The sequence below is a fragment of the Saccopteryx leptura genome, chromosome 7, assembly GCF_036850995.1.
Source record: "Saccopteryx leptura isolate mSacLep1 chromosome 7, mSacLep1_pri_phased_curated, whole genome shotgun sequence".
Lineage (NCBI taxonomy): Eukaryota > Metazoa > Chordata > Mammalia > Chiroptera > Emballonuridae > Saccopteryx > Saccopteryx leptura.
The window spans coordinates 89,748,963-89,764,851 of record NC_089509.1 but is presented as its reverse complement, the minus strand read 5'-3'; the positions used below and the strand labels follow the sequence as shown (position 1 = coordinate 89,764,851).

The 15,889-nt window shown below is 37.1% G+C and overlaps 1 protein-coding gene across 6 annotated transcripts in view; it reads left to right on the top strand.

Annotated features, from left to right (window-relative positions):
* The window catches only part of RAPH1 (Ras association (RalGDS/AF-6) and pleckstrin homology domains 1), a 107,923-nt gene that overhangs the window by 28,375 nt on the left and 63,659 nt on the right, over positions 1–15,889 (top strand). For all 6 annotated transcript variants that reach the window (XM_066345102.1, XM_066345099.1, XM_066345097.1 and 3 more), the window contains exons 2-4: positions 8,670–8,789; positions 10,940–11,045; positions 14,576–15,081. In XM_066345102.1, the coding sequence (XP_066201199.1) occupies positions 8,670–8,789; positions 10,940–11,045; positions 14,576–15,081 (732 nt within the window). The remainder of the gene's footprint in view (positions 1–8,669; positions 8,790–10,939; positions 11,046–14,575; positions 15,082–15,889) is intronic.

The following is a 15,889-nucleotide window of genomic DNA, read 5'->3' as shown; positions in this document are numbered from 1 at the left end:
GTCTCTCTCTTCCCCTCCTGCAGCCAAGGCTCCATTGGAGCAAAAGATGGCCCAGGCGCTGGGGATGGCTCCTTGGCCTCTGCCCCAGGTGCTAGAGTGGCTCTGGTTGCGACGGAGCGACGCCCCGGATGGGCAGAGCATCGCCCCCTGGTGGGCGTGCCGGGTGGATCCCGGTCATGCGCATGCAGGAGTCTGTCTGACTGCCTCCCCGTTTCCAGCTTCAGAAAAATACAAAAAAAAACCCCAAAAACAAATAATTTATTTTGATGCTTAAATTTTTCCAGATTAAGCTCCTGGGAGCCCCTTCAGGCCTGGCTTCTACCTATATCCTTGTGACATGTCTCCATCTTTAGTGAGCATTTTCTGGCACAAGAAGATGCTCTAGGGACTTGGGTTTTTTTCCTATCCCAGCCCCAGAATCATTACTCCATGATCTGTTACTTTTTGGGTAGAATATATATTTAGAAACCAAAAACTGGGCACTAGCTATGCTAATTGCTATTAGGGTGTCATTGCTATGAGGCTCTTTCGGTGGACATACTTACAAATACACATATACATATATTTCTATTTCTACCCTTCCCTTTACCTCTGTTTGAAACCTTGAGTTCATACTTATGATTCAAGATTCAATTCAAATGGCTACTATGCTACAGGCTGCAGTTGTCTGTACCCCCTGCCCCAAGTATGAGCTGCCCTCAGGGGCTGGATTTCCTGCCAGTGCAATTGGCTATCTTGTAGAGGAGTAGGGCAAAAGTAAAGGAAAACATTAAGTCATCTGCCTCCCTAATGAGGCTTTCAGTACACTTCCTTCTACTCACAAGAGTGAAGTGGTAGCATGCATGCATTATATCAACTGCTTCCAAAGATAATTACCTACTTAGTAGGTAGTATGGCAAGAAAGGTCCCAAGTGTGGAGCAGAATGAGCATGATGACCGTCTCTGGAAGCAGTCATGGAAGCCCCGTTTCTACAGATACAGTCACCATGTTAGTTTCCTGGGGCTGCTATAACAAATCACTGCACTCTGGGTGGCTTAAACAAAACCCCAGAAATTCATGCTCTCACAGTTTTTGAAATGAACTTGAAAAGCAGGAATATAAGCTAAGGAATTTTACAACTACAGTATTTTTTGTTTTTGTTTTTTAGTTGCTCAGTGGTTTCAGATTATAGTTTGTGATGTACTGTGTAATAAGTAATGAAAAAATCCATTATTAGAACGTCTTATTATAGGAATGTTAGGAGTTTCTTTGTAGAACACTGAACTAAATTTTTTTTTTATTCTAGGTAGAAGTTCTTGTTTGGGGTTTGGTAGATTAAGTATATCCAATGTTACGGAAATCTGTGTGAATAAAGGAGTGAATATGGTTTATCATTCTATATAAGGAATTCCTTTACTAGTGGATACATTTAAGTGCTTAATAAATAAAACATTGAATTAACAAAATTGCCTTTGATTTGATTTGTAGCTCTTTAGGTATCATATCCTCTGTCAACTGTTAAACTAGTTCTTAATTGTTTTTATGCATCCTTATTTGATCTTTAGCCCTCATAGTTCATGTACACGATGATGAAGAGGATGTGTTAGTTACATCCTGGATTATCAAAAACAGAGATATAAGGGAGGAGGTATAAGGGAGTGAATCACCTCCATTAGTGTTTCTACGTCCTCTGAGTAAGGAAGGTTTCACTGTTGCTGACCCACGAACAATACATTTCTCTATTTATTAGGGAAGTACAGTTCCATGTAGAAACTTGACAAAACTTAGTTCCAGGTGTCAGCTCATTCCCAGAAGACCAGGCCATACAAGTTCCCTCATGGCCAATTTACTGTGCTTACTACTGCAAAACCTTTGTGTATAATGTAGATGCCTCCTTCCTAGACCCTTTCAACATTTAAAGGATCATAGCTTCCTTTAAATTTGTTTTATGTATAGGCCTACAAAAGGAAGAAACTTTGTTCTCGAGAGAATTTGTTAATCAAGATACTTGTATGTTTACCATATCCCCCACAGTTAGGATTGATGTCCTTTGAAGTCATAATGTATATCAAGAAGACAATCTTGATTTTTTTATTTAACTTCTCTACTTTATAGATTAATGACAGAGCTATAAAATGATGTTTATTTAAAAATAGGCACGCACTGGAAGAGGATCCTCAAAAAACCCTGACTTATGCATAGAACATAAATAAAAGTAACAGACCAAAGATGAAAATTTTTTAATTTGGGAGAGATTTAATTTAGGTTCTCACACTCATGTTATGTATCAAACTAAGCTACCTATGTAAAATGTATTTACATAGAAGAATAAACTAAAAATTTACATATTTGATTGCTGGGTGAAGAAGAATTTACTGAACTAGTGTAAGAATTCAAAAGAAAAAGAATGTATACCTCTGATAACTTTAAAAAATAAAACATTTAGTAGCATCTTAAAAAAAAGACTTCAACAAATTAAAAGATAAAACCTGTTCTGTATATGGAAAATGTTGCCATATACACAACAGGGTTAATATCTTGAGTCTATAAAGAGCCCATGTAAATTCAGTTGGTTTATTAAATTCCCAGTTTACATTTGGCCAGTTTACAAATGATGCCATTTAGTTCACAGCAGGTCCTGTGTGGTAGGTCGAGAGAGAAACATCCTGGTGCCTTACAGATGAGTCGTTAAGGGCCCTTCATCACCCAAACTCTCACTGCATCTTACATTGTGTTGTGTCCTTTTCTCCCCTATTCCTTTTCTGCTCTGACTGCCTCTCTCCCTTTTGATGGGTCCTCTTCCTCTTTTTGTGCCTTACTAAATTTAACAGAGATTTCTTTTTTTTTTTTCCTTACTGTTTCTTTTGTCTGATTTAGGTTTCCTTCCTCTTGCTTGTGTTTTGCAAGAGCTTTATCTTGCACAGTGGGGGGCACTCCTTGAACCTGGAAGTCTTCACAGCCCCCCTTCTCGGGCATGTTTTTCTTGAGAATTATTTATTGAATTAGAGTAGCATAGGAGGTGTTTAAAATAACCTTTTGTGTGTGTGTGATGTTTGTGTGTGTGTGATACAGCTACAGAAATAAAAATGTATGTAAAGAATTAATGTTTATTTTAAAATAAAATAGCTCTGAGAAGCATGGAACTGTGGTAATGAATGAGGAGTAATTGGGGTGTTAATTAGGGGATCCTGATGCTTCCTAATTTTTTTTAAAAAAATATTTGATTTTGAGAGAGAGGGAAAGAGAGAAAACATTGATTTATTGTTCCACTTATTGGTGCATTTATTGGTTGATTCTCGTATGTGCCCTGATCAGGGATCGAACCCACAACCTTGTGGTATTGGGACCATCTCAAACCAGCTGAACTGTCTGGCCAGGGCTGCTGCCTAATTTCTGGTTTTAGGGAGTACTTGTTCTAAGTTGTTTGGCCTTTAATTAAGTTGTGGTTATACAAAACTCCATTACTTTTGTCTTACAAGTGTTCCCAGTAATTATAACACAACTTGAGTAGCCATAAGAAATACCTGTGGGAACTTGTTAAAAATGTCCCACTCCCTGGAAATGAGTATTTAGTAGATCTTGGCAGCATTTTAAAACTGATTTTAAAAGAAGCACTGCAGGTAATTTTAATGCAAATCATCAACAGAAAAACATTTAGAAAAAACAATTGCTGGACAGCATCATGTCCAAACTCTTTGGTATGGCTTACAGTTTTGCCCCCACCTTCTTTCTAGCCCCATTTTCCATAGGTCTATACCACACATCCCTGCAGAGGTGCCTACATTTCATAGGCTTTTGGTGATTTACAACACCATGGATCCAAGCACATATGGGTTGAACCCACACACTGCAGCAGAAGGCAATGGTAAATCACTGCTGCATTTTTTCCCTCAATCCTCTTGGAAATCCCTATTATGAGACAACTCACTCTTTCATAGGATTGCCAGGAGTCAGAGCCCACTCAGTGACATGTAATAATATACTACTCAAAAAATTAGGGGATATTTTATCGCTTCATATTCATTTTTGAAATATCCCCTAATTTTTGTGAGCAGTGTACCACCACACAACCTGTGCCTCGTAACAGTTAAGCAACTTAGAGTTCTCAACTTACAGTTCTCAACATGTCTTACTTTCTCACACCTTTATACCCTTACACATGCTGGTCCCTCAGCTGAAGAAAACGCCCTTCCTCTTCTCTGTTTTGCATAGTCATTCCTCAGATTTTGCCTGAAGCATCACGCCTTTCCTTTTTCCTTCTAAACTGAGTTAAACTACTCTCATGTAGCACAATGGTTCATCATCGTTACTGTATTTCCCCATGTATAAGACACACCCCTTTTCAAAAAATTTGAGTCTAAAAACTGGATTTGTCTTATACAGTGTTATAGTTTTTTTACTTGCATTTCTCGCTTTTTCATGTGGGTGAGGAGTTGTATGTATTTTATGATGAATAAAACTTGAGTTCAATAACTTTATGTAATACTTTTTTTTTCAAATTTCGGGCCCCAAAATTAAGGTGCATCTTATACGTGGGAGCGTCTTATACATGGGGAAATAACAGTAATTTCCTTGTCTGTCTCCTACTTGATAGTACATTCTGTCAGGACAAAGGCTGTCATGTTTATCTTTGTTCTTCCAGTATCTGGCAGGAACTCGATGTATAGTAAATGTTACAATCAAAGTTTCTCTTGCCTCTTGGGAATATTGAGCATGCTAGACTTAGAGAAATGCTGTCTTGGCAGCTCTGTTGTGAAAACTTCTGAGAGTTTTCACATAGTTTTAAGTATGGAGAACTTATTTTTACAAAAAGAGTTATTTTTGAATTATTAAAGGGACAGGAAGTAATAAATAAGGCACCCCAGCTATGCATCAGGTATTTTTCTTGCCACTCTTTAAGTTAGTGGCTTGTGGAAGTTTATTTCCTTTCAGGACTTAAGTTTCCCTATCTAGAATTATCTCTACCTATATAATAGATACAGAAGCCTTCTAATGGTCTTTCTCTTCTCTGATAACTCTTATCCTGGCATCATGTCCTTTGAATAAAATACTGTTTTTCTCCCCTACTCATTTCAGAATCTAGTTATCTAGTTACCTTCTGTGAGCTGGGGGGGTTGGGGGGGGTGGAGGCGTGGAAAGGCTTGGCTTTTAAGGTTCTATATGACCAGTCCCACCTTAGTCTTTACTTTTAAATGTTACTCTTGTTTTATTTGAGTCGGTCTTACAACAGTTTCACAAACCCAGACTTTCTCCTTTGCTCTTTCTAATTTGCCCTACCTGGAATGTATTTATTCAAAATTTTAAACCCTAATCTAAGCCCAGCCTTCTTAATAAATATCTATTCCATCTCACAGTGAGGAAATAGTAAACAAAAATATCTCCCAAGAGGAAGGTTAATAGGGGAAATATGCTTGAATAATTAACTTAATGGAAAATTTGTCAGAATAATATTGTTACATACTAAGGCATACTATGTATTTGGTTTGAATAAGAAAGTCACAAAACACAGGCGTTGATGTGGAGTCTGTGATAACTTAAAATACTCATTTATTTTGAACTATTTTGTGTTTGCTCTGTAAAATTATATTCCTATTGTTTCATTTTCTCCCCAGTATAACATCTTCCTTATGGGCAATTACAGTGTGTGCTCACAAGGGAAGTGAGGCATAAATATAATCTCAAAGCAGAATTCTTCATAGAATATTTTAGCTTCTGGGTCATTCCAATGTGTTTAGTTTTGAAAACTAGGGAGGAAGAGGTAGTTGACTATTCCAGTTCTGTTGCTTATTGGCCCTCATTATGAACACTGGACATTATTGCTCCTAGATGTTCTCAAACTGCAACCATTATTTGAGTAAGTCACCTGATCAAATAAGATTTTTCTTTGCACTAACATTTTATGTTTTTCATAGGTACATAACTTAATGAAGAATGATACCAATTGGGCTTGATCTCTGGATAATTCAGTAATAAAATAAAAATATTAGAAATAGTATTAACACAAGTGAATTATAAAAACCAAATCTCTTCAAGAGCCACATTTATGAATTGGAAAATTAGTGGATCCATTTTCATTTATCAAAGTAGAATTCCCTGATTTATACATGCTTATAGTAGTGAAGTTAAGAAGTTAGGATGATCAGTTTCTATTAGAGATAATGATATGTTGTTATCATTTGTAGTTATTAAGCTTGAGAAAATTACTTTCAGTGATTGAGATATGGTCTAATTTTCAATGTTGTTAGAACTAAGTTCAGTTTGATTTTTTAACATCATTTATTTGACCCTGTCTGCAGATTTTTTTTTTGTATTTTTCCGAAGCTGGAAATGGGGAGGCAGGCAGACAGACTCCTGCATGTGCCCAACAGGGATCCACCCGGCATCCCCACCAGGGGGCGATGCTCTGCCCATCTGGGGCGTCGCTCTGTTGCAACCAGAGCCATTCTAGCACCTGAGGCAGAGGCCCCAGAGCCATCCTCAGCACCTGGGCCAACTTTGCTCCAATGGAGCCTTGGCTGCGGGAGGGGAAGAGAGAGAGAGAGAGAGAGGAAGGAGAGGGGGAGGGGTGGAGAAGCAGACGGGCGCTTCTCCTGTGTGCCCTGGCCGGGAATTGAACCCGGGACTCCTGCACACCAGGCCAAGGCTCTACCACTGAGCCAACCGGCCAGGGCCCAGATTTTTATATAATAAAGTTTAGATTTTAACTTCATGACATCTCATCAGCTAATTAGATTCTTAACATATCTTATAACCACATTTAAGGATCACAGAGGTAATTTTAATGATTGCTGATTTTGAAGATGTAAGATACGTACAAATTCTTATCTGAGATTAAGAGTATCTTTAGTTTCTGAGGAATTGTTTAAATCAGTGGTCCCCAACTCCCGGGCCGCAGACCGGTACCAGTCCGTGGGCCATTTGGTACCGGTCCGCAGAGAAAGAATAAATAACTTACATTATTTCTGTTTTATTTATATTTAAGTCTGAGCGATGCTTTATTTTTTAAAAATGACCAGATTCCCTCTGTTACATCCGTCTAAGACTCACTCTTGATGCTTGTTTCAGTCACGTGATACATTTATCCATCCCACCCTAAAGGCCAGTCTGTAAAAATATTTTCTGACATTAAACCGGTTTGTGGCCCAAAAAAGATTGGGAACCACTGGTTTAAATCACCTGACAGCTTGTATTCCAATTGTTGCCTATATCCACTGGAACAAAATCAGTTTCAGAAATGTGAGTCAAGCCTGATCAGGTGGTGGCACAGTGGATAGAGCTTTGGACTGGGATGTGGAGGACCCAGGTTCAAGACCCTGAGGTCACCAGTTTGAGCACGGGCTCATCTGGCTTGAGCAAAAAAAAAAAAAAAAAAAAGCTCACCAGCTTGGACTCAAGGTCGCTGGCTCGAGCAAGGGGTTACTCAGTCTGCTGAAGGCCCACGGTCAAGGCACATATGAGAAAGCAATCAATGAACAACTAAGGTGTCGCAACGAAAAACTGATGATTGATGCTTCTCATCTCTCTCCGTTCCTGTCTGTCTGTCCGTATCTATCTATCCTTCTCTCTCTGACTCTGTCTGTCCCTGTAAAAAAAAAAAAAAAAAGGGTGAGTCAAGAATGTACAATGATTATACCCATTGTGTCCGTGGGATAGTTAATAGGTATTTCCAAATTGAAGGAAAAGTATTGTGGTTATATAAATTTAGAATATGTAGACTATTCTCTTTGTTTTAAGCAAAGCTGAGTATAGTGAAGATTTCTCAGAGCTTTTAATATTGAAATATTTTTTAAAGTCATTAATCTTTAAGGACATTAAGTATCTGGTCAGTCATTGACCTTATTTTATTTTGTATAATCTCGTCCTCCCTTCACAAAATAATATGCAAGTTTCATGTCAGATACCACATTATTTTATTAATGGGAAGAAGGAAAATATTCAAGTAACTTAAAAAATTATTATATATAGGAAAGTTTATGAATTTAATCTAATGAATTTACTTCTAGTTTTCTACTTCAATTTTAATTTCTTGGATTTTGTGGGAACTAATGGGAAAGTAAGGTCAAAGGACAGATGGGGCAGATAGGGTAGAAGCAGAGAGTAGGATAGGTGGAACTAATTCAACAGATTAAACTAGAATAAAATTTTTTGTTTTGTCTTTTATCTGAAAAGCTTGTTGGACTAAGCTTTTGCAAGATACATACTTGTATTTAAATAGATTTTTACAAAATAAGATAACTTGCTGCATTCAAGTCTTCTGGAATTGTTTCACAAAGGTGTTTAGGGTGTTAGAATCTGTTAGTGGAGAGAACTGTTCTGCTGTCATATCCTCTAATTAATGAAAGTTATCTGCAATTTTTTAATTATTGCTACTTGCGATTCTGGTCATAACTTGTATAGTTCATTCTGTCAGTTTTCTAAAAATTTGAGACTTGGGCGCTCCCTTCTACTCACTTGTCAACTCTGTCTCCAATAATGACTTCTAATTTCCTTTTATAATATAATCTCTAGTTTCAAAAGTTTGACTCCAGGGAGTATGACATATACACTGCTCACAAAAATTAGGGGATATTTTATAGCTTCATATTTATTTTGAGATATCTCCTAATTTTTATGAGCAGTATATATCAGAAAATATACTGCATAATTTTCCAAGTTTAACCTGTAACTATTCTACACAAATGTCTTTCAGATGGAACAGCTATCAGATGAAGAAATAGACCATGGTGCTGAAGAAGACAGTGACAAAGAAGATCAAGACCTGGACAAAATGTTTGGAGCCTGGCTGGGGGAGCTAGACAAACTCACTCAGGTTAGAGATAGTGCTTGAAAAACTGGTTGAGGATTTAAAGTCATCTCCTTGTGCTATAAGTTTATAGTATAGCCATAAGGATATGGATAGAGATGACATTTTTTAAAACTGCTTTAAAATGAAAATGTCCAATACATTAACAAGTAAATGAATATTACTAGAAGATAATATCTTCTCTGGTTATTTGAAGGAGTTTTAAAAAAATACTTATGACAGAGGTTCTGTTCATCTACAAGGATTACTTAAAATGTTTCATTGGTTGAGATTGCTAACTAAAAAGTTTTAAAGCCTAAAATTTCAAAGTCTAAATTTAGGAATTTGAAGACATTTTACCACATAAGTACTATCTTCACAGGCAGATATTTTCTGTTACATGACTCTAGAATACTGACAGTTTCTTTCCCAGCTGCATGTTAAAACAGTAGCAAAGCCTTTTCATTTGGTTTTATTGTATCTTAGGTTTGTTTTAAAGAATGACTTTATCTTCTAAACCAAGATACTTTTCAGATAAAAGGATACACTGTTGCTGCCCCAGTTGATACATTATATTCACTTTTTAAAGATGATTATTTTATTAAAACAACTTTAACTTTATAGCAATGAGAACATTAGAACAAAACTTATTTTCATTCTTTTAATATCTCTAGGAAGAACTTTTGTGTAAAATTGCTTAAGTATGAGATTCTTTAGTAAACAAGTAGGTGGTAAGGTGGAAAAAAAGTACTGGTTTGTTTCCCTCTTTCTATAACAGTCTACTGAAGCTGATAAAACTCTTCGTGTAATTTTAACATCATTTTGAAAAGCAGACATGTTTGTGACCATGATCAGTTAATGCCAAATTTGAGGAGAATGCTTTTTTTTTTTTTAATCAGAGAGGTCGTGGGGGTACAGAGAGAGAGAGTGAGTTCGAGATTTAGATCAATTTGTGTTTCATTTATTTATACATTCATCGGTTGATTGTTGTATGTGCCCTGACCAGGGATTGAATCTGCAACCTTGGCGTATCAGGATGATGCTCTAACCAACTGAGCTACCCAATCAAGGCATTGAGGAGAATGTTTTCAATTCTACTAGGATCTCATAAGAATCATTCTCTTCACCTCCAATGAGGAGAAATAACATTACTTGTTGAAAGAAAGTCTTTTCTTATATGTATAGTTGTGAAACCATTTCAGTTTAATAATTTTCTTTTTTGTAAATGTGATATTGGCATAGAGATGGTGACTAGGCTATGCAGTTCTCTGTTGAGGAGAAAAAGGACAGAGGAAGCAAGATAGAGGAAATAGAGAATGATAATGTGTAAAGGAAAGTGTGTGAGGGCCAGCTGGCATGTCCGGGCTTTCCTTGACCATATGGTTTTATTGTTCATATTTGGAAAGAGGACCAAAAAGAGAAAAGACAGGTAGAAATCACTCCAGCCATACTAGGTGGAATAGTACTCCATGCTACTCTATTGCAGATGGCATTTCTACAGGTTTAGTACCTTTCATTCTTTATATTTCAGTCCCCTGACTTCTAACTGTGAAGAGCTGCTCACCAAAAAACTTAGCATCTAAACTAATGTTGTGACTTTTTATTATACAAAACTGTTGTGTAACATGACTTCTAACGTGTTGCTTATTAACACTTTTGAGGATATTCCATTATTGATTAAAGTTGTAGCCATATGTTAAGATCTTGAGACTCTCTTAATTTTGAGTCCAGAATTACGCCTTATCTTCCGGGTACCTCATTCCAAGAATGACACTATGCTGGACCGAAAGCAAATTACTTTGAAGAAAGGGATAACAGAATTATCTGTGTCATTTCATCCTATTTATTTTACCATGCCCACATTCATATACCTATTTAGTTTTATAGTGAATTTATGTAAAATGAACTTAGTCACTGCTTGATGTATTTGGAAAGATATTTTCTCTGAACTATGACAGTCTCAAGTGCTTTAAATAAGATTGTTTCCTAAAAATTTAAAAAAACTGTAACAAAATAATATGAAAACCACTTACTTTTTCCTTGAGGCTATTAGCTAGAAAAGTTTTGGTTTTTTATTACCTATTCTATAACAAATCACTTAATCATAAAACAAACTTTATCTTTTTAATAATTGAAGTATGAATATAATATGACTTATAAAACTTTCTTTTTCAAAGAGTTTGGATTCTGACAAGCCCATGGAACCAGTAAAAAGATCTCCTCTTCGCCAGGAAACAAACATGGCCAACTTTTCTTATCGCTTCTCCATATACAACTTGAATGGTAAGATGTAATTGGAAATAAAATGTAAAATAGCATAATAAGTTATATAATGTAGAAGCAATGCAGCTGCAATTCCAAATAGCTCAACATAAAAATGATGTGTGTAACTTGACTTAATTTTTCTATTTCTGTGTATTTTATTACTAATTTGATGATCACAGAAGAAAACAAACTGGAATATAGCTAAAACAGTTTTCTACCTGCATTCACTGGGGAATAAAATTTTTGTTGCATCCAAAAAAACACTTGTTCTTACCTAATTCGAGTGTGCTGATCTCAAATCTGATATTAGTTTTTCTCTGTAAGCTACAGTTTCTTTGCAATTCAAGATTTTAGGTTTTCATCTTATTGTAAAATGGGCATCATCTTTGTGAAAATATAATAATTTATTAGTGCAATAAATACACTAATACACTAAAAGATATTGCATCAGAATTTGTCTACAATTTCAAAATAATATATTAAAACACTACTTTAATCATAAAATTTGCACAAAACTTATTTAAATTCTATTCAGGCAAAAATTTGCATTTGTAGCTCTTGCGTTTGTGTACTTGTTGAGGACAATCTCATTTGATGCTCCAGCAGTAGTCTGCTCATCACTAACAGCTCCAAGATTTTCGGGAAATTCATCAAGGTGACTGTTCAGGAAATGAATCTTTTTTTTTTTTTTTTTTTTTTTTCTGAAGCTGGAAACAGGGAGAGACAGTCAGACAGACTCCTGCATGCGCCCGACCGGGATCCACCCGGCACGCCCACCAGGGGCGACACTCTGCCCACCAGGGGGCGATGCTCTGCCCCTCCGGGGCGTCACCACTCTAGCGCCTGGGGCAGAGGCCAAGGAGCCATCCCCAGCGCCCGGGCCATCTTTGCTCCAATGGAGCCTTGGCTGCAGGAAGGGAAGAGAGACAGAGAGGAAGGGGGGGTGGAGAAGCAAATGGGCGTTTCTCCTATGTGCCCTGGCCAGGAATCGAACCCGGGTCCCCTGCACGCCAGGCCGACGCTCTACCGCTGAGCCAACCGGCCAGGGCCTCAGGAAATGAATCTTAACGCTCATGTTACATCCAAAGTTGCAGAAAGCCAACAGCATCCTTTGAACCAGAATTTCATAGTTTTCTGCTTTTTTGTTGCCAAAGAACTTCTTTGTAACTGCCACAAGAGACTGCCATGCTGCTTTCTCTTCCTTATTCATCTTCCTGGCAAATTCTTCATCATGTATGAGGGTGCGAATTTGAGGTCCATTGAATATACCTGCTTTTATCTTCTCGAAAGCCAAGGCAGGAAAAGCAGAAAGAATATGTTGAAAGCATTCACTTTCTCTATTCAAAGCCTGAACAAACTGCTTCATTAAGCCAAGTTTGATGTGAAGTGGGGGAAAAATGATCCTGTCTCGATTAACTACAGGTTCATTCACAATATTTTGCATCCCTACTTCCAGAGCTTCAGGTTTCGGCCACTCCTTCTGTGCCCAGTTTTTCTCCCAAGCTCAGCTGTCCCACAAACACAGAAAACAAGGATACTTCGTGAAACCTCTCTGTTGTCCTAGCAGGAAATTTACCATTTTAAGATCCACACAAACAATCCAGTTATGCTCCTCATACTTCAGAAAGTCGAGGACAATTTTTATGTCATTATAATCTTCTAGCAGATGAGTTGAATAACCAATTGGAACCGCTGCATAAACATTACCGTTGTGTAGGAGAACACATTTCAGACTCTGTTTAGAGCTGTCAAGAAATAGCTACCATTCTGTTGGACTGTAAGTGGTAACACCTAACTGGCTGAGAAAACTAGTGATATCATGACAGTAAACAAAGTGTTTGTCTTCGGGGAAAAAAGTTCACAAAAATTTGTTCATGCTTCTTGAAATGGGATACTTTAGCTCAGTGGTCCCCAACCTTTTTTGGGCCATAGACCGGTTTAATATCAGAAAATATTTTCACGGACTGGCCTTTAGGGTGGGACCAATAAATGTATCACATGACCGAGACAAGCGTCAAGGGTGAGTCTTAGACCAGCGCTTCTCAACCTGTGGGTCGTGACCCCGGCGGAGGTCGAACGACCAAAACACAGGGGTCACCTAAAGCCATCGGAAAAAACGGACTGGTACCCGGTCAGTGGCCTGGGGGTTGGGGACCACTGCTTTAGCTGAGAGGTGAAGTACATTCTTTTCTTGAAGCCTGGAGGCTAATACTCAACTGCTTTCTTTGGTAGACCCAAATCTCTTACTAAGTCATTCAATTCGGGTTGGCTAAACTGCTGAGGGGTTAATGACTGCTTGGCATCAGAATAAGATCCTTCAGATTCTACAACCATTTCCTCATGCATCTTATCAAAATACACTTGATCACCATGTTCACTTTCTTCATCCTTAGAAGAAATAAAACCATTGAAAACTGGAACCAGGAGTGTCTCAGTGTGGGATAGGTCGTATTGCTGAAGGAATATTAGGATATGTGATCATATGCCATTTTTTTCAGATATATATTTTTTTATCAGATAATTTTTTACATTTAAAAACAATTACAATTATGTAAAAGTGATGTTTGTAAAACATTAATTGCCTTGTGTTCAATCCAAGAGTCGTTGCCCTTTAACTCCAATTTAAAAACCAATGCATGCCATTAACTGTAACAAAAGAAATTAAAATTTCATAAAAACTGGAGCATGCACCAAAAAACGGATTTCAGATTTGGAATCAACAATGCAGAAATATATAGAAACAGTTCTAAAACCTCATGCAACAGAAAATGAAAAAACAAATTGTTCCCCAGTGAATTGACAAAGTACATACTCAGGTGGAACCCCACAATAAGTAATAAATTCCAGTGAAGTTGTTAGTAATTTTAAAATAAGCCTTTCTGCTTTATTTAATATCCTCTCCCTAGTCAGTTTTATAGTATTTGAAATTGATGTTTCAATCTATAATTTTTAAACATTTTATTATTATTATTATTATTTTTTTTTTTTTGGAGAGAGAGGAAAGAGAGGGGGAAGAGAAACATTGATTTGTTGTTTCACTTATTTATGCATTCATCGGTTGATTCTCGTATGTGCCCTGACTGGGGATCAACCTGCAAACAGCAAATCAGGTGGAAGCTCTAACCGGCTGAGCTACCCAGCCAGGGCCCAGTCTGTAATTTTTCAGGCCTTCCATTTATCTTTGTGCCCTCAACTCTTTGGGTAACATCTCTATCAGGGGACTGATCATAGTAACAACTAGAACCTCTGGTAATAAGTTGCATTGGGGTTGTACTAAAAACTAGGGACAGTATAATTTTTGCATTATTTTTACCTTTCAATTTATAATTCTTCTTCTCTGATATATAAAGATGGACTGTTTGCTACTAAAATTTTCTCTTGAAATATAAAACAATCAAAACTGTTAGAAACACTATATTTGAGAGGCTTTAGGCCCAATAGGATGATTTTTTTTGCTTCTTCCTTTACATTAATTAACTTATTTATAATATAAGGTATACATTCTGATTCAGTTGTTCTGGAAATACCATATATGTTATCCATTGCAGAAGCTCTGAGTCAGGGAGAGACTGTGGATCTGGATGCCCTGATGGCCGATCTTTGCTCGATAGAGAGGGAGCTCAGCAGTATTGGTGCAGGAAATAGTAAGCATCAAATCACAGAAACAAAGGCCACTCAGAAATTACCTCCTGGCCGACATACGTCAAAACATGGCACCTTGAAAGGATTGTCGTCTTCATCTAATAGGATAACTAAACCGTCACATGCCAACTACTCCCTGGATGACATTACTGCACAGTTAGAACAGGCCTCCTTAAGCATGGATGAGGCTGCTCAGCAGTCTGTACCAGAAGATGCTAAGCCTGTAGTAACTAATCAGCATAGAAGAACGGCATCAGCGGGCACAGTAAGTGACGCTGAAGTGCGCTCTATTAGTAACTCCTCTCGCTCCAGCGTCACTTCTGCAGCTTCCAGCATGGACTCTTTGGATACTGATAAAGTAACGCGCCCACAAGAACTGGATTTGACACCCCAGGGGCAGCCTATTACTGAGGTAAGTACATGGAACTTTTTTCCTTTGTATTTTAGTATTAAAATAGGAAACATTTTTTAAACGTAGTTTGAAATAACATTCTTATTTTTTTCTACATTTAAAATTTATCCAGAATACCTCCGAAGCTAGGTTTTTAAATCACTACAAAAGTAATGTATCACTAGCTATGACAATGCCACAAAGATGATTAAGATTTAGTTTCTTCAATTTTATTCTTGTGACTATATGAAGTCTTTGAATTAATGTTAGTTGTTTCACATTAATAAAAAACTTGAAATATGTTTTATTTTGACATTTTACAATTAGTATGGCTAGTAAGCTGATAATGATTGCTTAATGTATGTTTGTTATAAAATAACTTAAGAAAGACTCATTCCTATTGTAGTCCTGTAAGATTCTAGATTTTAGGGTTTACTTCATTTTATTATCAAAGAGTTGGTGTGGTGTATTGAAAAGAATCACTGAACTTAGAACCAGAAACCTTGGTGCCAAGTGTTTTCTTTGCCACTCCCTACCCATAGGACCTAAATGAGTTTATTCAATGTCTGTGAACATAAGTTTCTCGTAAGAGGAAGCTAATAGTACATGGCCTGCATGCCTCAGATGGTGGTTCAGAGTCAAAAGCCATATACAGGTTGGGGCAAAAGTAGGTTTATAGTTTTGAGTACATGAAACACAGTTTATTCTTGTATTATTTATTAATTATTGTATTAGTAAACCTAATTTTGCCTCCACCTTGTACATGAACAGATTTTTAAAGATGAAGTTTTCTGGATTTGATGGGGATAAGGATAAGGAATGGATTTGT